At 44.6% G+C, this 27,086-nt stretch overlaps 1 protein-coding gene across 2 annotated transcripts in view; it reads right to left on the bottom strand.

The window, feature by feature from the left end:
* Positions 1-27,086, bottom strand: part of LOC147679802 (histone H2A.V-like) — a 171,541-nt gene that overhangs the window by 9,619 nt on the left and 134,836 nt on the right. For both annotated transcript variants that reach the window (XM_086944754.1, XM_086944755.1), the window contains 3 exons: positions 22,181-22,258; positions 12,580-12,693; positions 1,982-2,111 (listed from right to left, as the gene is read on the bottom strand). In XM_086944754.1, coding sequence (XP_086800880.1) covers positions 1,982-2,111; positions 12,580-12,693; positions 22,181-22,258 — 322 coding nt within the window. The remainder of the gene's footprint in view (positions 1-1,981; positions 2,112-12,579; positions 12,694-22,180; positions 22,259-27,086) is intronic.

Below are 27,086 nucleotides of genomic sequence, written 5' to 3'. Positions count from 1 at the left end.
TGGCCAATGGCCATCCTCTAGCAGGGGGAGGTGGGTAGGATGAGTTAGGAACCTCCAGGTAGATAGAACATTCACCAGAAAGATTACCAAAGGTGAGTAACTTTTTCTAGATCCCTCATCTGTTGAATAGATGCCAAAGCAGTCCCTCCTCCCTAGTGGTGGGTCTGAAGGAATGTCCAGATGAGGAAATCCTGTAGCACAGGGAGTGCAAAATGGCCATCCCTCCTCACCTCTGAATCCAAGCAATAATGCTTAGCGAAAGTGTGAAGAGATGCTCATGTCACCGCAAGTCAAATCTCAGCCACAGAGACACCTCTGGCAAGTACTGAGGTCGAAGACTTCGCTCTGGTCGAATGAGGGCAGACTCCCTCAGTTGGTTGCTTCTAGACAAGGGCGTAGTATATTTTGATGCACAGAAATAAGGAGCTGTGTTGGTACGTCTCAAAAACACTAACGATGCACAGAGAGTGATATGGAGGACAGAGCTGTCTCCAGAAACTGTATGGAGCAGACTGCTGTCCTCTACCGCTAGTGCCCTACTGGCTTATTCTCCTGTAGGCTTGTGACTAACCTCAGGGCGCACTGCCCTCAGTGGAGAGACTGCATTGTGAGGAGTCAGGGAACTAAGTTGTCCCACACTCCTGAGGCATGGGAGAATCTAAACCAATAGTTTTCAGATGAATCTCTTGTGTTCTCATACTGAGCAACTCATCAGAATGGGTCCAAAAGAGACAATCTCAAGAAGGACTTTGTGGGGCATCTAGTTTCAAAACTCAAAGATGGAGCCAGTGTGAACGACTCATGCATATTCTGTGGCAGTATTCATGACTGGAAATAACTGCTGTATCCATAGCACCACTACAAATGTGTTCCCCAATCACCATTACTATCATTCAAAACTTTATTAAAATTAGGACACAAAACCTATGTGAAAAAAGTAGGATGTAGATAACTCCTAAAAGGCCCTTGCACCATGTGCCTACCTCCAATGCTTTGGCATTGATGTTTTTGTCCGATTGAAGTGAATTCATTTAACCTTTTCCTACTCTTCATCACAAGAGAAAGCTAGCTTATCTGCCTGCTTTCATGACATTCCTGCCCTTCTACTTCAAGTAACTATATTTCCATATATTGTACTTGCCATGGCCAACACTGAGGGCCTGATTTAGATCCTAGATGAAGGACTACAGTACATCTGGGTAGAAGAGGATTTTACGTTCTCCACCATGATGGACGGTAGTCTGTCCTACTTAGAGATGACCACCGGGCCAGTGGTCATCTCAGTATATTGAAAAGAAACACTGTCACCATACACAAAGTACCAAACTCTGAAAAAAAATTGTTTTTCAAATACAAACTCTTAAAGTGGGCATTTGCTATAGAAAAACACAAAACTGATGACCGGGTGTTGGTGTATTTTATTTTCTGTCCTTCACCACCAGGTGTTTCCTGGTGGTGACAGACAGACAAAAAATCTGTCAGGCCATTGGTTCGCTATAGAGCGGGTGGTGCGTGACTTTACTCTGAAGGGACCTGCTTTGTCAGGCCACTGGAGGCAGTTTTCTGTGGACAGAGGCAACAAGAGCCCCGATGACAGAAAGCTTATGGTCCACCCATCTCGATATGATCCTGGCAGACCATGAGTTTGGCAGACAGGGTATGCATTTGTACTCTGTCCTTCACACTCTAAATCACACCTTACATACAATCCAGAGTTACAAGGTTGCTTTCAGGAGCAACACCTTAATGAGTGGGATAAAATAAATCCTTCAACCTTCACTGCTCTATCTGCCTCCTCCAATTCAGCCCCAAGTTCATCACTTGGGCTGACTACATCTTTCACAGAAAAAGTAGAGTAGCTCACAGCCATGTAACATGACATCAACCAGTTATTAACGGACCGATTGGTGTATGCCTTTTAAATAAGCTATAAATAAAACAGGACAGATTTATTCAGACTAAACAAAAATGGAGCACGTACCACCACCGGCGATGGTGGCTTTAATGAGGGAATCCAACTCTTCATCACCACGGATGGCCAGCTGCAAGTGACGCGGAGTGATACGCTTCATCTTCAGATCCTTGCATGCATTTCCTGCAAGCTCCAGCACCTGGCAAGAGAGGAGACAAAGCATGATCTCTGGCTGTTCATATTTAATGAGGCAGTTGAGGTGGGGCTCACAAAAAACAGCTTTCCTCCAACAATGCACCCTCACATCAACGTTCACCTGACAGGGAGTAGCTATGGACCTCACTGCTTGTCACCTGGGATAACATTGTCTCAAACATATCTACATCAAAGTTAGGGAAACCATCTGCACATCTTCAGGACACCTATAGGGCATGCAGTCACTGAAATGTTCACAACTCCAAAAACATCGCCAGGTCTAAGATAGTCAACTCACCCTACTGGGACGCAGCTTCAGTTGGTAGATATTTATCTTGCTTTAAGTAATGTAGCTTCAAGTACAAATAAACCTTTGAGCACATGCATGTGGTTACCTGTTGTGATCGCCTACAGTAGCAGATCAGTCTCAACGCATTTTGGTGGCATAGGTAAGGTAAATTTTTTGAGCCCCTCTTTTCCATTTTTGTGTACAACACACCAGACTTATTGAAAACCACCACAGGGGTATGTGTTGGTGGTGTCTGTACACTCCAGTCATAGAGCACTGTAGGTGACCTGTGTGGCCTTTGTATAGAAACAGCCATACTACAGATGTACCACTTGACACAGACCCGTGAGTAGAAAGAGGAGGCACTCTATACGTCCATCCACACTGTTTACCCAAACACACTCCCTGTATTGCCAAATTAGAGTGGAAAATGTGGCACAAGACAGAAGAGCCTAATGGAGTCAAGCAGCGGTGGGAGAAGTCGCCCTCCTAAAACATCCTTTCCCCCTTATATGGTGAAAACGGACTGTCTAGGCAAGATTAGCACCTGCATTCAATCAGGTGAGCATCATTACCATCTCCCCCTCTATCCCTCAATTTTTCAAATATCATTGAGATTTTTGCTGCTGCCTAGAGAAGCGTAGGAAGGAACAGTAACTTCCCAAAAGATAGTTGAGGCCATGGCACTGCACAGAAGAAACTAGAATGCTCATATAAAGAGGGGAGGAGCTCCATCCTCAATATAAAGTAGAATATTGGTCACATACATGTAACTTCAGTTCTCCAGCATTGGAATCCTTCAAATAGTCACGTTTGAATGATTTCCTGCCATCAGGCTAGAAAACTCTGGTAACCTTAAATAACAGTAAACAATGTTAAAATGGCCATCGCTCTCAATGGCATTGTGTGTTTTAAGTAACACAACCACCTCATTTGAAAAATGAGGTGGAAGTGCTGGGCTCTCCTACCCTCCTTCTGATAGAAGTTAGCCTCTGACTTGGGAGGAGGGTGGATCAAATGTGAACACACGAAAGGTACTATCCCGGGAAAACTGGAATAACAGGAAACTAATTTATTCTCCAGCACTGCGCCTTTCATATATTCACATGCATCAATCAGAATAGCAAGCAGGGCAAAGATTTAATAGATCAAATTGGAAGGTGTCTCCTCTTTACTGAAATATATTTGGGAGGACTGCCTTCTCCACTGGCCAATCGGCAGCTACCATGACATCCAGGCAGTAGTGCTTGGTGGACGAGAGCCTGCTCTTCCACTTGGCTGCATGGCAGATGTCTTCAGGGGCACAGCGGTATAAAGGGCAGCTGTCATCACCATGCTTCTCATGAAATTTGCCCTCACTCTGCCCTGGAGTGGACACTTTGGCTTGTTGTGGCGGAAGGTGATGCAGGCTGACAGTCAATGTGCTACACTCTTCTTGAACTTGGGTCTTCCTCTTCCTGGATGGCCCATGGAACAGCTGGTCTGATGAGCACAAATCCTTTACCTTTGCCATGTAAAATCCAATGGCCTGGCGTTCATCTAGTGAGTGCAAAGATCTATCTGCTGTTGTTGTAGGATTGCGGAAAAAAGGTTGCAGAATGACAAAATGTACAAAAACGTGTAAATGGTAGGCTAGAGCTTATGAAGGCAACTGACAAAGACATTTTGGAGAATTATCTCCGATGTTGAGAATAGCTGCATGCTATGTTGGATTGTCATATTGGTCCAAACAAATGAGTAAGTCATTTTAAGCAGTTATTGTGTAGGTGAATAACGGACAATATTAATTCTGGGTCCTGAGGTGGAGAGACCTTAGCTCAGCAGGAACAAGAACAGTGTACCAGGCCTGGATCTAGTTCCTCCAGATTTATATTGTGTAGAACCCAAAGTATAGCTTTTCGACTTTGTGGCAATCAGCGATCCTGGTAGCCATCCACATAAAAGGGAGCAAAAACAACCCTGCTAATTACCGCTCAATTTCTCTATTGGATGGAGCAAGAAAGATCCTGGATAAAGTACTAATACACCGATTACAGGGCTGGCCGGACAGCAATAACATATTGACAAAGACGCAGGCTGGCCCAAGATCAGTACAGTGTATCAAAGCTATACATCTATATCTGACTATGTTTAAGTATAGTGTCGTTAGGAAAAGCGCCCTATATCTGATTTTTGTGGATCTGAAGTCAGTCTTTGACTTCATCAGTTGAGCACTGCTATGGTCATCGATGCATAAGATGGGCGTTGATACTGACCCTCTGAGTGCCATTATTGGTTTACCCACCAATAATACGGCTAGAGTCAAATATGGTTCCTTAAGAGATTGTAGTGCTCTGTTCCTGATCAATCAAGGTGCCAGGCAGGGCTGTGTCATTGTGCCGGTCCTTTTTAGTTTGTTCCTGAATGATGAAGTGGAACATCTGCAAAAAGCTAATGTAGACATACCCATTGTAGGCTCTAGGGTGGGGGCAGCCACACTTGACGAAGATGTTGTTGACTTGCTCTTGGTGGAGCTCCCATTCGTGGCAGTCTGATGGAGCATGATTGAGTGCACCTACTGCACAGTCTTGCTTTCCCTGGCTCCAGGATGTTGATGACACCATCTTTTCTTTGTCCAACCAGACTTCTGCATGTGGGCTCCCCAGTTCCCCAACGACGCATTGGTTTTTATCACTGTCCTTTATCTTGAGGTCTGAAATGTAAAGCCCACATTGATGTTCAATGGAAGCATCCACCATTGCAGCGCTCACTTGAGCCTTCTTGTCACCTGGTCTATGTAGTCCTGTGATCCAGTCATTTGTTGGCTTTGTTGCCCTAGCTCCTGTTGTATGGGTCTCATGCTGAGCCTGCAGAAGCCCCATGCAAGATGACATTAGAGCTAGAAAGCAGAAGGAGGACCTGATTTAACATATAGAAAAAGAGACTGTAACTCATCAAGGTCCAACGGTTTAGGCTGTAATAGTCTGTCATGGCCCATAGACGGCTCAAAACATGTTTCAAAGCATGGAACATTTCTGTCGGCCTCATGGAAAGAGGAATATAAGGACGCAACTTTATCCAAAAGGAAATTGTCAAGGGCATTACATCTGTCCTCCGAAGGAGGAATGAGTGAAGAGACCCTGTCCAACGAGGTTAAAGACTTTACAAAAGAAAAGATTTATCTGGAAGAGTTTCGAGCCAGCGCAATTTTATTGGCAAAAACTCCCAACGCACCTGCTCGATGTGCCTATGATAAATCTTTACAGGTGAGCAATAGATGTCCTTGCTGGCTTCTGCAGAATATTTACACCAGATATGCTCACAGCACTTACAGTTCTTTTTGAGTGTAGCTAGCTCTCCGTTAACCATTCCGCAGTGGGCCTAGTTCTCCGTGCTAACATGTCAAGTACTGGAGAAATTAAATCCAGAGCCCCAGATATCCAGTCTTCTACCTGAGACTTGGCTACCGTAACAAAATCTCCAAGTTTGAGCCGATTCATGGCCAGGCACTAGTGAAATTAACTCTGGTGACCTCAGCCCAATTCCTAGCTATAACTCTTAATCCAAAGACAAAGATTAGCCCATAAGGACCTGAAAGGGAATCACCAAATGATATGACCATGGAAGGGGCACAGGAGGATCAGCAACTAGCCCAACACAGTTGGAGAAAATATGATCAAATATATGTCCACACCAATGTGTTGGCAGAGAGACTAACTGTGATAACTGAAGGCCTTCCAAATCAGTGCCTAACCCTGCCATCACTGGACAGGACACATTCTCAAAATGAAGGTTGAGGTCACTGACAATAATAAAATTAGAACAGTGTAAGACTAAAGGTGGCAAAAAATCAGCTAAGGATGCGATGAAAGTAGAGGCTGGCACCAGCGTGCGATAGATTAGGATCCCAGAGAGAGAAACATTCCTGGAAAAGGCCAAAGTAAAGATGGCGGCCTCCCGGCCAGCTACAGTCAGTTCAGTAAAAATAAAAGTGCATGAAAAGGACTGTTAAAAAATAATGGTGATACCCCCCCCCCCTTGATCTTTTCCAACTAACTTGACTATCGCACACCCTGGTGGTATAGCTAACAAAATATCTGACTCCGAGTTTCTCGTAAGCCAGGTTTCAGTAAAAATAAAACTGTACTTGGCACCTGATCAGAGATACAATCAAAAATGCATGCTTGTGTTTCACCAAGGAGCAACAATTAAGACAGAAAGAAATGGCCATGGGAGGAGCCAGGGAGGACCCTCTCACCTTACTATTGGAGGTGGATACACTCCAAGGCACACAGCCACACGAATCCCATTTAACAACTGAAAAAGTAAAGTCCAGTGCCTTACAGCAAAGACTGAGGGACCGACCTTGCTAAGTTCCTAAGCTCCATAATAAAGGATACCAATTGTGGTGGCTTATTAAACATGATGGGACCGACTCCAGGGCCCTGTATTTTTTCCCCAAGTGGGGTACCACTGATTGCACCATAGCCGGAGTTTGCATCAATTAGAGACCCTCTGACCACACAAAATCTTTAACTGGGACTGGCTGTCTTGTTTTCCGTGGCAATTCTTTAACGTCATAAAGAAAACAGTGATGACCACTAATGCCATAGGGAGGTTGAACTTTTTAGCTGCCCTTTCCAACAACATAAGGAAACAGGCGATTCTATAACTTTCTTTTTCTTCAGGAACTTCAACTTCCTCCTCTGCATGAGAGAACTGGTCAGAATCTGTGGTACACTCCTAGCCCAGTTCCCTAGGTCTTGGTGGAATAGGGGAGCGTCGAGGAAAAGGAGGAGGAGGGACCTTTAATATTGGTTGAGGTGGGACAGGCAGGCATAATTCGAGGAGGTGACAGTGCATCCGGAAGAGGTGGTGCTGCTGGTAGTCCCGTTAGTGGTTGAAGGATGGACAGGGGGGTTGCTGAGGGAGCTCCTTCTGAAAAGTGCCCACCACTTTTTCGCAGAGTAGTCATTAAAGCAATGGGCACTTACATCATCTGGCGTTCTTTATAGTAGTGGGGTTGGCCATAATGTTTGCAACACCTTGGAGAACTTTCAGCATCTTTTCACTTCTCTTAGTAAAACAAATTCCTCCCACCCTCTTCATAAGGTTGGTAATCAATCTCCTGGTATCCCGCTTCCTTCTAATAAGCCTCTTCAAATTCTGCCACAAGGGCATATCCAGTTGTGCAGGGATATACCAGGTATCTGAGGGTTGATCACTGATGCTAGCTTCCAATTCTGAATCCAGAATTTGAGAAGGTTGGTGAGTTGAAACCTTCATGGGTAAATGGAAAAAAGCATGCTGCTGTCTATGGTATCGTTGTATACGAGGCCCTTGTCATCAACAATGCTGTCTTAATAGACAATGCTCTAGTCATCAACTGTGCCATCTTCGCGAAAAAGAATCTGGTCATCGCCGGTGCAGCCATTGACGGTGTCTTGGCTGAAGCAGCACTACTAGACTTCACTGGAGAGGTGTTGATTGATGATGGTGAGACAGATAAATCAGAGCTCTTTACAAGAGCAGGATTTTCTGAAATCTTTATCAGTGGCTGATCGGTGCACTTTTAGAACAATCTCTCAAAGGAGAATCCATGCTTATCTTTAGAGGATGTGGCTGTAGGTTGTTTTATTGTAAATTCGAGATCCGGAAGTTCGAGATGCTTCCTTTTTTGAACCAATTCATGGAAGTTCTCGGTGCAGCACTTTTCACTAATTCATCCCCTGAGGAGGAGGTATTCTCTTAGGAAGGGGGAATTTTCTTCGTTTCCGTCAGATGAAGAACCAACCTCCTCTCATTGTCTTTTAAAATGTTTTGAGGGAAATGACTAACAATTGGAGTAAACTGCGGGAGTGGGGGTTGCCAGACGACTTACTGAGAGCAATATTACAGCTGCACCCCAATAGCTGGGTTCGAATTAAATGATGAGATGGCTCTTGCATCTCAAGAAAGAGCCCCACGAGCTCTGGTTTGAAGCAAGGCTGCGTGCTGGCCCCCTGCTATTTAACTTATATATAGCTGACATGTTGTAGTAACTTGATTAAACAAACTGGACTCATCCATTTGTACTAATACTGAAGCACTTTCCTCTCAAACACCCAAAACTCCTCCCTTCATACCGGCCGCCATTACTATCTGCATATAGAGGGCCAGCTGAACTCGTCACATTTCTGGAACTTATTATTTATTTATTTTTTGACTGCACACGGCACACCTCGAGCAAGAGAACCCGCCCACTGTCCATCTCGACTTAGCCGATTGCTGCACATTAAGTTCTGTGTTACGTGACATTTGAATACTGTTTTCAGCGTCTTAGTCAAGTCGGACCCACTTTGTCTGCTGCTTTAACTATTTGTAATGAACTTTGTCCTCCATTTTTTAACGTTTTTAAAGAATTTTGTCCACCTTCCTTAGTTATTTTTTTTAATTATTGTATTTATTGGCTTATCAAAGAAGTACAGTCAAACAACAAGAGATCCGGTGACAGCATTATCAGTACAGTAGTCATATAACTTTTCAATATGCATGCATCACTCCCCAGCACCTCCTCATTAGGTTTCCAACATTTGTGTCAGGGTCCCACCCATCTTCTTCATACAACAACAACAGCAAAGCTTAAACAATGGGGTACCACAAGAGTGACAATCCAGATTGTATGCACTTTACGTTCCTGACTCAGTCCGCACTTGTGCGTGTGCCGTCTCTAAGTCAGACCAAATGCCCCTAGCGTCCTCGACTCCCGCCACCGATCTCCTCTCCATGTACAGCGACCAATAGTTCTTGGGGCGATTTCGGGGAGGCATAAGCTCGCTATATAGTCCCGTCTGTGTGCAGCAGTACAGCATATCTCGGGACCACCTGGAGAGCGTAGGTGTCGCCCCTCTCATCCAGGTAAGTGCTACGCAGCGTTTAGCCACTAACAGAGCTAGGTCAACCAGCCCGCGATGCTCCGGGGCGATATCCTTAGAATAACCCAGCAGCGCTAGCCGCGGGGTGGGAGACAGTGATAAGCCGCAAACCTCATTTACTTATTCGAACACAGCTTTCCAGAAATCTGCGACTCTGGGGCAGAGCCAGGCGAGATGCAGAAAATCAGCTGTCTGAGCCGAGCAGCGTTCACAACCAGGCGACTCGCGCAAACCGTATCGGCACAGCCGCTCCGGGGTATAATACACTCGATTAAGAAATTTAAAATGCAATAAACGATGTCGGCCATTTAGAGATATCCTCTTAATGCTTGCGCAGCAATACTTCCATGGGTGTTCCGTAAGCTCCTGCTTTATATCTGTTTGCCAGGCCAATCTTGGCTTGGCATAATGTGTCGTTTTTTCGGCAAGTGTGTCATGGTAAAGTCGCGAGATGAGCTTAGCAGGGGATTTGGCCTTTACTACATAGTCATACACCGTCACCGTTGGGGGCTCCGCCATATCATCCCCTAGCAAGTCTCTGAGAGCAAGTCTCACTCTGTGAAATTGGAATCGAGTGAGCGGGGGGCACCCCGTTCGTCTCCTATGTCCACATCCTCCCATGTTCTAACCACTCCACCTTTCCTTAGTTATTTTTCATGCTCTTTTCTGTATCAGGTCCGAGGCCTCTTTCTCTGTTTGTCACTTAATCTCTTTCCTAAAGAGCTTGCTGCAAAAGAGATATTAAGACCTATCAGAACTAGAGTCATTTGCACCTGTGATATCTATACATGGTTTTATCTGCATTCTGGTTATTTTCTTCTAATCTTTTTGTAAAGGTATTATCCACTATACAATAAATCTCAACTACCGACTTACAAATGTCGAATTGTGACCCTTTGTGCACAGAATAAGACAGTCAATACATTGGTAATGAGGGTCGTATTTTGAGCATGGCCAAAGCAGTATTTGAAAAGAGACCTCCTTTCTTTATTAGTCATAGTGACAGTTGTTGACAGCTGACTGTCCCCCTTGGGCCCGTGTTGAGCTGAAAATCCCAGAAATTCCCTAAAAAGAAGGTAAAGTGTGAGGAAAGCTGAAGATAGGGCTAGCTGAAGTCCAGGAATCATGAAGTAAGTGTTGAGAATTGTTTTAAGGTCAAACACAGGTTAGAGCAGAGCTCTTTTCGGGGACTCCCTCACCCATGACGTGTGGTAGAAATCTAAGCAACAGTGGCACCTAAGGGGGGTAGGAGAGCTCTGCTCTTCCACCTCATTGGCTGACGTTTGGGCTCTTTCAAATAAGAAGGATTTGCTACTAAACAGACAGTTTTGTTAAGACCTATGGCCATTTTCAAACTGTTTACTGCTTTTTAAAGTTACTGAATATTCCCGGCCTGACGACGGAGAATGATGCAAGCATGTTAATATGTGAAAGATACAATGCTGGAGAAGACAGATATTTTCCAGGATAGATCAGGGTAAGAGCTATTCTGACATTTCCACTGAAGCCTGCAAGCAAAGGTGCTCTTTAGGGCTGAATGAGCTGCAATGATGCACCTCTGAAAGTACACAAGCCTCGCACAAACCACAGCTTCCTGCCAGCGCCGGATCTAGCCCACTTGCTCCAGAGACTCAAAGCAAAACCCTTTTACATGAAGATTGTTTCTTCAGGTTGTAAGAACACACATCCTGTAAAACGGTGGCACTGTGCAAGTGAAAGAGCAACAATGGAAGTAATGGAAACAGAACGAAGGAAGCCCTGGCTATGGTCTATCAATGAAAGTCCATACTGAGCGGGGTGCATCCAGGTCAGGTAGGGTGGGCAGCCCTCTGGCTTCAAGTTCACCGGAGCTGCAGCACAGCAGTCCCTGGAGCCCAATGCATCCCAGAGCCTGGAGAGTGGAAGGGAAAGGAAAGAAGAATGAGCAGTGTGTTTTTGGGTTCTGAAACATGCTGGCAATGGGGTTTATATTCTTGAGCCATATGACAACGATGCCGTCCATTCCTATATAATTGGGACATGTATTGTGTATACTTGCATTGCACAGGGGCTTCATGTACAGGCATACTGGGGTGTCTGGCAGAGTCATAGAACTTTACAATTGGGGAGCTGTGGTTTCTGGCATGACAGTTGTGCGCTACTTAGTAGGGTAAAACGGATTCCCTTCAAGAAGATTTGCTTAAAGGGAAATACGGATTCTGGGACAGAAGTTGTGCTTTACGTCACACCACAATATAGTTTCTGGCACCATAGAGTTTGTGAGCATGGTGGAAATGGGGCTTGCACTGAAAAAGGGGTAGTCTAGTTTCTGACCCAACAATGGCACAGTCCAGTTCTGGGCAGTGTAGATCCTGGCATCGCAATGGTGACGGACAAACAAAGGTGTTGTGAGTTTTCGCACTGTAATGGAGCTTCACATATTTTGGTTTCTGCCATTTGCATGGGTATTTCACTTACTGGGATAACATGTTTTCAAGTAGGGTCATGATACTTGACATAGTTAGGCAATAAGGACTTTTGCACAGCAGTGGTGCCTTTACATACAAACCAATATGATTCTGGAACAAAGGTGCTTTAAAATATGGGTTGGTATAGATTATGGCATACCCCACAATATGGCATCTGGAATAGTTGCACGGTTTTACATACTAAATTACTGTAAAGGACGTCATCACATATGCACTAAGAAGACAGTGGCGACTGTGGAGCACATACATGTCCATATTAGAGGAGAGGTTCCTCTTCTCACCCCTCAGTAGAGTGATATTGCTGAGTAGACCATAGCATCTGCCCGTAAGCAGACTACACATGAAGGGAACCCTAGGTCGAAACTTATGTTTTTTTCTTTATGAAACAGATTTTTGTTTGGCTTGTAGTTCAATTGTGAAATTCCATCTTCACAAGTGGCTCGAGGTATTGTTTCTCACACCTCCAAGTACCCCGATTGCCTCGTGACCACCATTCTCAAAATAGGTATATCACTACTGAACACTGGGAAAACGAGTTCTACATTTACACCAAAGTGTCAGTTTAGAATACGCAAAGTGTAGGCCCTTGAGATAACTTCCAATAAGCAAGTGGCTGTGGAAAAAAAAGAAAAGAGAACAACGTAAACTTTGCAAAACCAGATATGGGGACAGAGGGGCAAAGAAGAGATCCTCGCCGCCACACCCTATGCATTAGCGTCCACACATTCCCCCCATACAAATCACACATTGTCTCTGTTGCAACATGTTTAGAGTATAGTAAGGCTAGATGGGTGTTATCTGGGGAAGATTCTGATTACTCACCTCAGCAGTGAGATACTCCAGGATTGCCGCACAGTAGACTGCAGCGTTAGCACCAACACGACCGTGTCTTTTCGTACGAGTCTTCAAGTGTCTGTGGATTCGACCTACTGGAAACTGCATGAGAGAAAATGTGATCTGGTGCAGATTCGCAATATGCATAACGTCAACCTTACAAACAACTTCCTATATGCCCCCGCATAACTTTCCTAGGCCTCTCTGCAACATAATAGAAAAGTAACTCTTATAAAAAATACTCTCCACAGGACTTTATCAGAGTGTCTCCTACAAATGTGTTTTTGAAGAATGTTGCAGCTCAGGTGCTATTGTATGTGTGCTGTGTGAGTGGGCGTGAAGGTGAGGTAGAGTGTGGAATTGTTCTACATGATGGACAGTCGAGTTCTACCTCCTATGAAAGTTGGCAAAGAAGTCAGTTCACTGAGTGTGTTTCTGAGGGAGAATATGAATGAGGGTCTGCACTCAGGTTTTGGAAAAAACGAAACCTGCTTCCCCTGGAACCAGGGAGAGTATGGGACAGTCAAGCACAGGAAGATCTGGTCGTGAATGATCAAGCTGTTCTTGGTCATCAATCTTATTTTCATGAGTATGCAGACAAGCTATGGTTATAGGATGAGAGAAGGGGTGGCTAATGGTAGGAGGGGGGAGCATGAGTGGGAAGAATGGCGATCAGATGTAATAGGCGCACTGTTGACTTCAAGTCCAGATTTAATCCCAAGCATCGCAAATGTCACAGCTACAGGCTTGGATGTGGTTTTAATGCAGGTAACTAATGAATAGCAAGAAACATACAATGGCGTTTGCCCAAATGACAACTGAGAGGGGCAAAAGAAAAATATCCTGTGATTAAGAAGGAGGCTTTAGCATTGCATTGGGTTATCAAAAAACAATTAAAAAAAACAATGAGTGCCTCATTTATGAAAAGTGTTGCATCGCTGCGTGAAAGCAGCGATGCAACACTTTTCAGCGCACCCTCCTTACGGCATGAAGGATGCACCGTGTTTATTGTACGGCACACCATGTCGCAAGGAATGACAGATATGGCAGGAATTCTGATGTATCTGTCGGCCCAAAACCCACTCATTGCTGGAGTTGTGTCCTAAGCATGACACAACTCCAGCAATGCATGGGGGTGTCCTATTCCCATTACACGGCATCACCTTTATGCCTGCTTTGAGGCAGGGATAAGGTTGTGATGCAGTAGCTTCTTAGAAGTGGCGTAGTGACATCTGATAGATGTCACTAAGCCACATCTACAAGGCTTTTTCAGGTGGGAACGCCCACCCTGCATACATTACACCTGACACAGGTATATTGTAGTGCAGGCATTTACAAAGTGACACATCTGCTTGGACACATCACTTTGCAAATATGGCGCAATGTAGCGCATTATTTACGCCTCCGCTGTGTCACAAAACGTGGCACACCGGCGGCGTAAAAGTGTTACAAGCCTTCATAAATGAGGCCCCAAGTTTTAAATGAGGAACAATGCTTGTGGTTAGGACCGATCATAAGCCTTGGAGGTAGGTTAGGTAAGGTAGAGCTTGGCAGAAGTTCGAGTCACAATGCACATGGGTGATGAATACTGAAGAACCTGCATTAGTGTAAAGTATTTGCCAGTGGTGATTTCCCCAACATGTGGACAAATTTACAAGTGGCATTGCCACACAAAGATCAGCTGCTGAAAGGGAGTAAAAATAAAGTCCCAGTGATTTGCTAAGCAAAGGGATCCCTAGGGCCATATCCTGACACAGACCTTTAGACCACCTTTTTTTTAAAACTCATCTTTATTAAAGTTTTATAGCATTAACAGCAGCAGCCAAACCTTGGTACACGTCGTACAGTACATATATATTCAACAGTACGCTGTAAATCTATTCACAGCCAGACATAACATAGTAGTGTGGTAGTAAGACATTGCAATCTTCAGTAACCCAATCAAAAAACATACATAACATGAGCCGATAACCTCAGCCTCCCCTGTCAAGATGCAAGAAACTGAGGGACATTATAGAAACACCTCCCCGGCGGGGGGGGGGGGCGTAGTGGGTGGGAAGCTTATATTATTCAGGCTGTGTTGAGGTATCTCTGCCCAGGATGGAGCAGAAGGAGAGATGTTTCTTCACTATGGTGTGTTAAGCACTAAGGTGGAGAAAGTGTGTGAATCTCATGTGTGAGTTGCACCCATCTATCTGGGCACCCGTCATTCTTTATACTTCTTCTGTGACAGGGGAGCTTTGTAAATTCAATTCTCAATATGGCACCCAGCCATATCTGTTTCTTTTAGAGATGTAGAAGGGTTTTTGTGGGCTGAAATCAGAATGGAAGCACTTGTATGAAATATGGCGTGCTACTATAGTACACCTAATGCAAAACTAGGAAGTGTGTCCACTCTTTTGCAGGTTGGTATCAACCTGACCCAAACACGAAGGACTTTCAACTGAAGAAGGTTCATAGTGCCCCGATGGGGAAATGAAGAAGTAGAAATACAATACTGAACATCTCAGTGGTCTGGATCTCCAGCCACAGAAAATAGCCAACTGTTACCCTAAAGAACTCACTACCCCAGGAACAAGGGCACAATGAATGTATCAATCAACGAAAGTGTCCACCACTCACACAACAATAGTCTTTCTCAATGTAGTAAACAGTGTAGTGCAGGGTTCTTTCAATGTCTGGGTGTCCACATAAAATGTCTGGGAACCCAGTTACTGGAGTCCTGTCAGTACAAAAGTAATTTGTTTTTGAAACCAGGTAATGTCCAATACATATTTTTAATTTTGACAAAGGAAACAGAGCTAATAGTAGTACAGTATGTACTTTGAAGTTTCCGGATGGAACCTATCTTTAGGGCTCTGTATCGCAAAAGCTACCAGTTGCAATCAAAGTTTTCTGATGGTGAGGGAACCCACAGGAATTGGTACCATTCATTCCACCCCCAGGCTCCACCAGTTTCCATTTGGAACTGGACTTCAAGACTAGGGATCAAGCAATATTAAAAGTGGCAATATTTCTAGAACCATAAGGACTAGAGGGATGGTGCAACGTTTACAGAATAAAGTGAGCTGATGTCAACCAGTGGGACCACAGCCATGTGAGGGGTGGGTAAAGGCAAATAGCTCTCAGTAGCCTCTGGGCCTTGGGCTGTTGGAAACAAGTGAGACAGGAATGATGCAGACTAACTAGTGAAGTTCCACCAAGCTTCGTGGAGAAGTGGAGAAGTGTGGCTCACTGGTTCGAAGCGGCAGACCCTGAAGCAGAGATCAGGCCCGGGACCAGGGTTCAAGTCCCGACGCGGCAGGGTCTTGGGCTCAATGTCCGCGGGCTCGATAATTCTCGCCTCGGCGCCTACTTTAATCATGGGTCCCACGCTGCAACTCTGGGCAATAGTTTGCTTAATCTCCACAACGGCCCCAACAACACTGGGATGCCTGGCTTCACCTTGGGGGTGCCCAGGAGGGGCAACTCACAGGGAGAGCCAGGAAGGGTTCCACAGCGTTATACAGCGCCGGGACGCCCCGAGATGGGTCAGCTGTGCGCTTTACAAGTATACTACATTTACATTTATTTACATTTTCTCTGCAGCTCCATGGCCAATGTGTCTCTGTTCTGAGGTCTTATTTCTTCAAGGTCAGCTGAGCTACAGTGAAATTATGGGTCCTCTATGATCTAGTACTGATCCTCAGTAAATTGGGTATTGTGTATATTTCTTGTGCACAGGGGCAGCTCCTTGTAGTCCTTGTATACCGCAGATGAAACGAGGAAATTGTTCCAGGAATCTAGGCTTGTCCCCACCCAGAAGGAGAACTGCAATTAGCGAAGTTAAGCGGCTGGTAATATGTCTGTCCAACAATCATGTGCAAAGCTTCCTTGGTGTTGGGATTATCTATAACTTGTGGGGTCCGAGGTGATATATTGATGACATTTTGGGGGTACCTGAGCCAATGAAACTGTTGCATTTTTTAAATAATTCAAGTACTATAATCAATCCTGAAGAAGTGCATCTTCCACTTTATCCTATTGGTTTCACAGGTTCCAGAAGAGAGTACCAGTTTAGGCCAAGTTCACCTGGTCAAAGTTTGGTTGTGGAATGCCTTTAGACAAATTCCAACAGAAGTCCACCAGTGAAGGCAACAGACTATTTTTAGAAGGAACACATCAGCAGAGCATCCAATGCTGCTGGGCTGTAGCTTCTATGTATAGGAAATGCAAGCACTACTTCTGTATCTAACAGATGTCTGCATTATAAGGCAATGAACTTTACCTGTATGCACGTGAGAAACACTGGCTGTGGTGCTTTGTGTGCTGTAGTTTGATTTATGTGTTATCTGGGGTAGGGATATTTCACTGCTGCTTGTGCTATACATCTTATGCATATTTAAGGAAGCTTGCAGTGCTCCTACCACGTGACCAGTGGCTATTCTTCTGGTGAGAGACTGTATTAACACCCACCTGTCCAGTTTGAGTAATAAAGCTTGCATTTGTAGTGCTACTGCACTCGACTGCTCCCATAATAAATCAGTTGAGTTCTCCATGTTGGAGAACCGTATACTGCTACCACCATTGCTTTAGCTGTTCTATATTTATGAGGGAAGCATATGTAGCTGCTGCTTGTGTTGTAATATTGCAGCACATTAGGGAAGTCTGAATTGCTGTTGTTCTGTGCTGCACCAACGCTGAGACCAGTAGCAGCTGCTACCAGAAGGTGTGGTGAAGCGGGGGTTGGGGGGGGTGGATGGAAAAATAATAACTGAAACGGATGACCAGACGGCCGCCTCTCCTCTGTCCTCTTCATCTTCTGGTCCCAGTCCCAACCAGCAGCAGCAGCAGGAAGCACCTGGGCAGCTGGCTCTCCTGAGCCAATCACATTTCTGCAATGCAGCGTTGTATTTGGCCCTCCATAGCCAATCACAACGCTGCAATGTAGGTTTGTGATTGGTCTGAGCACTGTGGTTCGGCGCTCAGACGGGTACAGGGAGGCTCTGCATATTCCCCACCAGGCTGTATAATGCAGCCTGGTGGGGAGCATGCAAAGTTCACAGGACTACTTGGCCGGCCCAAGAGGACCGGACAAGCAGTCATGCGCACTTCGGGAGTACAAACCACTCCTACCCCTGTGCCGCACAGCACCGCCCCATGAGCTACTGACTTCCATTGGAAAAATACAATGATAATAACGATACGTTATTATCAATGTATTTTTCCTTTGGAGCAGTGGGGCAATGCTCCTCTGCCTTAGCGTAGGAGCTGCCACTGGCTGAGACTTGTGTTGCATCTGTTCTGTCTCACCTAAGGAGGTCTACACTGGTGCTGCCTGCCCTGCAGCTCTGTGCCTGAAGGTGACATGCACCACTGTCTGTGCCATACTTCCTGTGTGTATGTTAGGAAAGCTTACACTGCTATTATCTGTGTTGTAACAGTGCCTGTCATTGACTTATATGTTCGCAACACCAGTTTAATTGGTCGGTAGCTGCCACTGCATGTAATACAATGCATGAATATGATTCGTGTCCGTTTTGCAAGGATCCATATACATAACACATACCTTACATTAAAATAAGAATTGCTTCCTTTATTTAGAACAGATGCAGCATACATGGCATACAGCCAACCTTAACCAGAAGTTCTCTGTCGATTTTCCCACAGTATTATACTTCCCTTGCATCACACCTCTCACATCCATTACTTGTTCAACTTTAGCGACATCCATCACTTTTCTACCCATCCATTATTCATTTAACCATAACCTCGCCACCTTTCCTCTTAACAATGAAAAGGGTGACACTCCTGTGCTAATGTCAGGAGTACTTCTGACAGCCCACTGGATGTTCACTTTCCACTTCAGGCCATTTACCACTGCCAACTGTAACTGACACTTGATGGGGTGATTAAACCTTTCAACCAATCCATTACTGTGGGGGTGTTCTAGAGAGGCTCTGTGCCTGAAGGTGACATGCACCACTGTCTGTGCCATACTTCCTGTGTGTATGTTAGGAAAGCTTACACTGCTATTATCTGTGTTGTAACTGTTTTGTGTGTGTGTGTGTGTGTGAGGGAAGCAGCACTGTTATCTATTGTGGGTGTGCAGAAAGTATTCAGTGATCAGTGTACAGGGAAGGAAGCTTTCATTGGTGAGGGGATATGTTCTCCAACTGCTCTATGTATGAGTGTAGCTTGCACTGCTGATGGTGTTCATGTAAAGTGTCTGTTCGACAAGATTACACTACTGCTGACAGTGTGTGGGAACTGAAAAAAACGGCTTAACGCCAAAGCTCTCAAACGTGGTCCGCTTTAAGCAATGTTTATAACAGGGCATGATTAAGAGCTATGGAGTTGAGGCTGAAGTGACTGCGAGTTTTTCACAGTGTCTGTCCCGGCGCAACTGCAAGGTAGCTGAGAGGCTCTGGCGCCAGCAGTACGATCCTGGGGCCAAAGCTGCTTATAGGGCTACTATCAAGGTCTATCATGCAGACATTTCGGCCGAAAAAAAGAACTATTTCTCTGCAAGAATTGAGACGGCTTCAAGTTCCTGCAGGGAAATCTTCACTATTGTGAAGGAGTTTATAAACCCTAAGGCTAATGCATCGCATCATGAGTTTTCTGAGCCATGGGTGATCTCGTTAGCTAGCTTTTTCACCACGAAAATTAAGCAGATTCAAGACTCTTTCTCCCTTTTGGGCCCTAGCGCTGTTACCATCCCGAGGGACCAGCCGAATTCGACAGCTGGACCTGGACCCTTTCTCTCTGAATTTCCTTTTCTCTCTGACTCTGTCTCTCAGGACCTCCTGGTTAAACTCAAGTCAGGTTCACCCTCTGACCCCTGCCCTGCTAGTTCTCTGGCTAGGGCAGCAGAGGTTTTGAACCCACTGATTAATCCTATCTTGAATTTGTCATTGACTAGCGGTGTGGTCCCTATGGTTTGGAAACAAGCAATGGTTGTCCCACTTCTTAAACAGTCTGGCCTTGACCCTGAGATACATGCCAATTATAGGCCGATCTCCCTCCTGCCTGCTCTTGCAAAGATAGTGGAAAAGCATGTCCATACTGTGCTCTCCACTTTCATTGAAACCCATAGCTTGCTGCACCCCACCCAGTCGGGCTTTCGATCCAACCTAAGCACCGAGACGGCACTTTTGGAGGTCAATGAGGCCATTAAGGAAGTGCTGGACGCAGGAGGAAGGGCCATGTTGGTAATGTTAGACCTGTCGGCGGCCTTCGACACCGTCCCTCATGAGGGTCTCCTCAGCAGACTTCATGAGATCGGTCTGAGAGGGACGGTGTTGAGCTGGTTTAGATCTTATTGGTCGCCGACAGATGGTCTGGGCCCAACCATACTCAGCCGAAGTGGCGCCTTTGGAGGTCGGAGTCCCTCAGGGTTCGGTGCTGAGCCCGACTCTCTTTAATATCTTTATGACCCCTTTGGCGGTGCTGGCTGAGTCTTTTGGGGCTCAGATCGTGTCATACGCCGATAGCACCCAGCTCCTTTTCACTTGTGGTAAGGGGGCTGAGTTCGACGAAGAGAGCATCCGTGGGTGTCTTGGGGCTGTTTTCGAATGGTTTCAGCGAAATAGCCTCAAGTGCAACCCAGATAAATCAGAGGTGCTTTTCTTCGGTTGTTAGGCTGACCCGAGCTGGCAGGATTGGTGGCCTGTGAACATGTCCCCTCCCGCGTCCTCCTCTCTGGTTGCTAAGAACTTGGGGGTCAAAATTGACAACAGCCTATCGCTCAAATCCCAGATCCTTGGTCTGACTGGCACTTGCTATGGTCTCCTTAAAATGTTACGCAGGTTCCTCCCCCTGCTCCCGCTGGCGCATAGGAAGACTACGGTCCAGGCTCTCATCTGTTCTAGGCTGGACTACTCCAATGTTCTGTATTTGGGCCTACCTGACTATTTACTTCAAAAACTTCAGGTGGTCCAAAACTCGGCGGCACGGGCGATTTTTGGCCTACCTCGCCGAGCGAGAGCCTCGGATCTCCTACATTCCCTACACTGGCTCCCTATTCGGAAGCGTATTGTTTTTAAAACACTTACGCTGACGCATAAGGCACTCCATGCTGTGGGAGCTGAATATATTCAGAAACATCTTGCTTTCTATAAACCAACTAGATCCCTTAGATCGGAATCTCTTGGTCTTGCCTTTGTCCCTGCTGTTAGGAAAGCAAGGGTAGGGGGACGCTCTTTCAAACGCTTGGCTCCCCAGCTATGGAATACCCTCCCTCTGTCGCTTCGCTGTATTTCGAACTTGCTTGCCTTCAGAAAGGGTCTTAAGACGTGGCTCTATGGACAGTGATCTGTTTGTTTCTTCTTTTTCTCTGCCTCCCCTCTGTAGTCTGCTGTGGGTTAGAAAGCGCCGGGACACTCCTTGGAGTAGCCGAGCGCTATATAAGACACCCATAACCATAACATTAAATGAAATATTAAAAGACTCACTTACCTCTGCTTCTGCCCTCGGTGCTCGAAGCTCCTCCGTCTTTTCGTCAGTGGCTCCATCTCCCCTCTTTCTATCAATGCGCTGCTCTCATGCTACACAGGCAGCATGACATAAGCACCAGGATTGGCTGGAGCGGACTAACGCCACGCTCACTGAGGCATGGGGGGCCTCTGCTTGCTCTCCACCTGGCTGTCTTAGCCAGCCGGGTGGAAAGGTTTACACTGCGCATGTCAGGCTGCTCGACGCAAGAGCAGTTGGCCCGCCCGCAAACACGGCTCAGGCTGGGGAAAGGGAAAAATAAAATGGTAATAAATTATTTTTATTATCATTTTATTTTTCACTTTTTGTGGCAATGGCAGCAGGGGGGGCAGCAGGAGGGCAACGTTTGTCTGCCCTAATAGAGGGACCGCCGCTGATTACATTAGACAGCAGAATGCATTACTCTGTGGGGCTTGTCAAAGTCTGGTGTGCTTATAGATGCCAAGTTTCCACGGTCCATGGATGACCAGCTGCCCAAGTCTGGGTTTTTTACTTTGGGTTTTGAGAAATATAGTCCTGTTTTTATGATGGGATACACAAGACAGCAAATGTCAGATTTAAAATTTTGGATCCATTATTTACGTATAGGCATGGGAAGCTTGGCAGGACTGAATGAATTTACCAGGCATTTGATGAAGGTCCCACCAATGGATGCCTGAAACAGATACGTGAATGGAGGCCACTCAGTGCTTAATTTGAGCCAGTGGTTTCGGGGGCTTGGCACCGACACTTAATTGTCAGCATCAGTACTTATGACAGTGCACCACATAGTGCGCTGTCTGTCTAATTATGAAATGAGGACAGCAGTTGTTTAATAATTATTTATGCATTAAAAATGACCAATACCAGCTCCCAAGCATTCTTATAGGTTTGGGCGGCCTGGAATAGTCCAAATTGTCACCCTTGTAAACGTATCATGGTCAGTAGTTGCTATTGCCAGCACAAGCAGGAGCAATTGGTGGTGCAAGCTGCAGTGGCCTCCTGATAAGGGCCCTAATACTTATTTGTTTGACACATTAAACACTGAGGCCACTGCATGTTCATTTTCAGAGAATGGTAACGTGTACCGCAACAACCAGAGAAGAGAAACTATCATGAAGGCCGAGAACGTTACCTGAAGTCCAGCCCTCTGAGAATGAGAAACAGCCTTTGCTTTGGTTTTCCAGCTGTCTTTTACTGCATTACCGCCTCCCTACAAAAAGAGCAAGAGCAAATGTTTAACAGCATTTTACAGAAGTAAGGAAAGATTATGTGATAAAGGAACTGAATGAAAACATACCATTCATTAAATAAAAAAGCGTATTCTCTCTAAAGAAATTAAAACTGCTATGAGCGCCAACTGCCCTTCCTTTCCTTCTCCCCCCTCAGGTTTCGTTATAGTTTAGCGCCGGGACGCCTCGTTGCTGGGGCAGCTGTTTGCGCTCAATAAAACGTTATAACATAACATAACAACTGTCCCCACAATCTGAGCTCTCTTGTCTGGGAGAGTCAAATCATCTTGTTTATTGTCAGAAAGCAACTACAGAGCAGCAAAACAGCGATGGCTTGTGTAACTGGCTAACTTTGCATCTACTATACATGTTTAAGAAACATTTACAGAGACTAAACTTACATAAGGTTAGTACTGTGGTGAGAAACTGGACAAAAATAATTTAAATACAATATGGAAGAGTGCAGGCATGAGAGGTGGTTCTTAAGAGAAGACTGAAAAGGACAAATACACCAGGTAGGTGGAAGAGCATCTTTATTAAAGCTGTCAACACCAAGACCCAGGAAGCAACTGCCGTACTTAGAATTATCCCACTTTCAAGATTTCCCAAATCCAATGCATTCCAACCACCCACAAGACCCAACATACACCATTCCTTCAAAACAAAAAAATACAAAAGCAAACCCCAACAACATAATACAAGAATGTCCAGACCTAAAAGAATTGGGTGAGAGTTGGAACTAAGATCCAGGGATCAAAGGGAATTCAAGGATTTAGGATAAATGACAATAAACGAACATTAAATATAAACAAGATCCTCATACCAAAACACCCAAACATTGGAAATACAAAATTTCAGATAAATTGCAATGAACGATAATCTATTTACATAACATATTAATTTAGTTTGATTGATAAGGACTTAGAACCCACATTGGTTCATACACTGGAAATAAAATATTTCAAATAAATCACAGCGAACGATAATCTGTTTACATAACATAATCTTTTAGTTTGATTGATAAGGACTTAGATCACACCAATTTGTCATTATACCCTTGTCACTTACTGACGTGTGGGCATTTCCTTTGCATTCTAACTTTTCTACACACAGCCAGAGTTGCAATCTGTAACAATCACTAACTTGCTGGTATCCCAGAATTTGCCACCATCCAACACTACTACATGGTCTTTAACTTCCTTTACCTTCAACTAGTGCAGAAAATCTTGAAGAAACCTTCATCACATAACAAGGATTTTTTTATTCTCATCCAGTGTCCAACCTTAACCAGAAGTTCTCTGTCGATTTTCCCACAGTATAATACTTCCTGTGCCTCACACCTCTCACATCCATTACTTGTTCAACTTTAGCGACATCCATCACTTTTCTACCCATCCATTATTCATTTAACCATAAACCCGCCACCTTTCCTCTTAACAATGAAAAGGGTGACACTCCTGTGCTAATGTCAGGAGTACTTCTGACAGCCCACTGGATGTTCGCTTTCAACTTCAGGCCATTTACCACTGCCAACTGTAACTGACACTTGATGGGGTGATTAAACCTTTCAACCAATCCATTACTGTGGGGGTGTTCTAGAGAGGCTCTGATTTGCTTAACACCTGCAAATTCCCCAAACTCAAACATCTCCCTTGGTACAAACTGGGTTTCATTATCAGTCACCGATTGCTCTGGATAACCTTCCCTCACTAACACATCCTGGAAGAATTCCTTAACTACAGTAGCATTCACTTTCTTAACAAATTTTACTTCGAGCCAAATAGACATGTAGACCACTAGAATTAAAGTATACTTGGAACTAACACCTAGCACACCCAACGGCCCAGAGATGTCAAACACAATTTGCTCCATGGTAAATTAGGACATTCAAAAGACGTAGCAGGACCAGGAACAGTTATCTGCATTTTGTCACTCAAAATGCACGTGTGTCGTTCTCTCGCAGACTGTTCAACGTCTTTCCCCACCTGTGGCCACCAAAAATCCACCCTTAATCTCTGCTTCATGGCATGTATGCCAACATGACCTTCATGGGGAAGGCTTAACACCTTATTCCGCAGACTAAAAGGAACCACAAGAAATTCACATCTGTGCAACAATCCATTCATAATGGATAACTCTCCTAAAACTCTCCAAAAGGGAATGACACTAGCATGCATGTACTTAGACGGATGCCATTGTCCAGTTAAATATTTCATGACTTCATGCATTACTGTATCGCTCTTAACCGCTTCTCTCCACTCATCCTACTACACTGTACTACTCAGCATAGTAAGAACACACAAACTCTACCTCATCCACACTGTGATCTTCCTCATCACATTGGTCTACCAAAGGCAAACTCAATAAGCAATTCGCAGCAAAATTGCGTACTCCCACAACATACTGCAACATGTACCGGATTTCCTGTAATCGATATTGACACTTGGGAATACAAGGCATCACTCTACCCCCACAACTAGTTAGGAATACATCTACCAATGGTTTATGGTATGTACGCAACACAAATTAATTTCCCAACATAAAATTCCTAAAGTATTAAACTCCCCACTATATACCAAGGGCATCCTTCTCAATCATGGAATTGTGAGTTCTGCATTCAACAAGGCTCTTGACGCACACACCACAATCTCCTCAGTACCATTACTCATATTTTGCTTAAACACAGCCCCTGCTCTTGATTACTGGCATCAGTAGTAATGATGCACAAATCAGCAGTGTCAAAAGGCAGTGACTCAGGGAGGTGGCGGATCCCGGTTCTTTCACAAGCTCTAGGAGAAGGGGCCTGTGCGCCCGACTCCGTTTTATGATTCTACATGTAACTGGGACCTGGCCTACCTGGCGGCTAAACATTACAGAAGCACGGGAGCCCATGCTTTTTTTTCTTCAGTGGGAGCCATGGATTGAGTGCTGCTACCTCTGCCGGAAAAAAAAAATGCTTTTTTTCCCAGGCAGGGACTCCTCAGGAAACCCCCCAGGCTTTGTTGGGGGGACTTGGCTGAAGCCGAGTACCAAGATGGCTGCCAACACTTTTCAGCACAGGGATTGTTGGATCCTCGGAGGATCCGCACCCCTATATAAACACATTACATTCCCTTTAATATCTCAAACAATACTGAATGGATTTACACCAAATAACAAACAGGGATCCTTCTGGACCAAGAGCTACCTTTCTGCTAAATTTGGTGTAATTCCGTCCAACGGTTCGGGCTGTAGTCGTGGCTAAAATACTGTGGCAGATAACATGGCAAACATACTTGTTTTGCCCCCCCCCTTTTCTCAGCTCCCGCTTGATGGATTAATCGTAAACTTCCCATACGCAATACGAATCACCGGGGCACCCTTTTGGGAACATTTTGTGAAGAATCATCCACAGGCACCAAAGATATAGGCAAGACAAAAAAAGCTTTTCCTGTGGAAACTATGTACTAACTATAACTACCTACTGGTGATATATGAAACCTAAATGCCCAGTTTCAACCAGGCTAACACGCGACCGTCTGAGAAGGTCTCCCAAATATTGCAAAGTAATCATTCACTTTTGAATGAAGAACACTCAGACACCCAAGCATGCAACAGAAGTACGATTTAATGGCTCCTCCATTAAATCGTATTTCTGTGGCATATTTGGGTGTCTTAGTGTTCTTCATTCAAAAGTCAAGTGAAGGATCGCTTTATATATATATATATATTTATATATGGATATATATGTATATATATCGGCTTGGATAGCACTGTGCTAATCCTATGCTTAAAAACTTTGATAGAAAAACAGACATTTGAGGTGAGCAGATCTAGAGTGTCGCTTCTGTTGAGAGTGCTCTAACAGGGGCTGCTTTCCACCTAAACTTGAGAACTACCCAGAGTTCTCTCCTTCTTTTTTGTATATATATATATATATATATATATATATATATATATATATATATATATATATATATAGTCAAGCCCTCCACACGAGATTAATTTCAAACCTCTTTATTAAAGCTGGTACACCAGTAGCATAATAGCCTGGATAACGCTTTTCAGTCCCAACAGACCCTAATCAAATGCAAATTCGAGGGCCAGGACAAAAGTGCGGGTGCTTATTTCATTTTGTGAATTACACTAGCATTCAAAATGTGCAATCCAGTGTCTCTCTTCTTTTCTAGGACATGACTTGCCAAAAATAACAATCAATACTCTTAATAATGTCCTGCTATTGCCCTCTTTCTCATAGTTTTGTGTCAGAAAAGTCCATGTCCTCATTTTCGAATTTCTCAGAACTCCAATGTCCATAATACATTGCACCTGTGACTCGAAATCACTGCATTCTCCCCCCAAGTCCAGAGTACTTCTTTACATAATTTAATATACTGACGAAACCAATACCATTAGATGCCTCGTGTGGAATAACTTCTGCGTAGGGCTAGAGGGCAAAGTTAAGTTCAGATGATTTCACAAACACATTAACCTTGTGCGTTTCTTTCTTCCAAAAAATGTTTGTACCTGTTCGTTTTCAAGATGTCAGTTTTCTGCTCTCGATGTGCAATGGTTAATACTCCGGCAAACCCTGGCTGTTTCCTAAACTCTTGTCAAAAAATCTGCAGGCAGGCCTCCTCATATATATATCAGTCAGTCATCATACTTTATTATCGGCCGTAGGCCATAAAAGCAGTACAAAGATAAAACAACATTAGACTGATCCACAGCATACAAGGATATATAATATACGTTTTAGCATAATAACTCTGAGGTTAAAACTAGAAAGATTTCCGATAAAATGCCTTAAAATTGATTTTAAAAATCTAG

Source organism: Lissotriton vulgaris, chromosome 11, assembly GCF_964263255.1.
Source record: "Lissotriton vulgaris chromosome 11, aLisVul1.2, whole genome shotgun sequence".
Lineage (NCBI taxonomy): Eukaryota > Metazoa > Chordata > Amphibia > Caudata > Salamandridae > Lissotriton > Lissotriton vulgaris.
The sequence above is the reverse complement of the archived record's forward strand: the minus strand, read 5'-3'. Positions and strand labels throughout refer to the sequence as shown.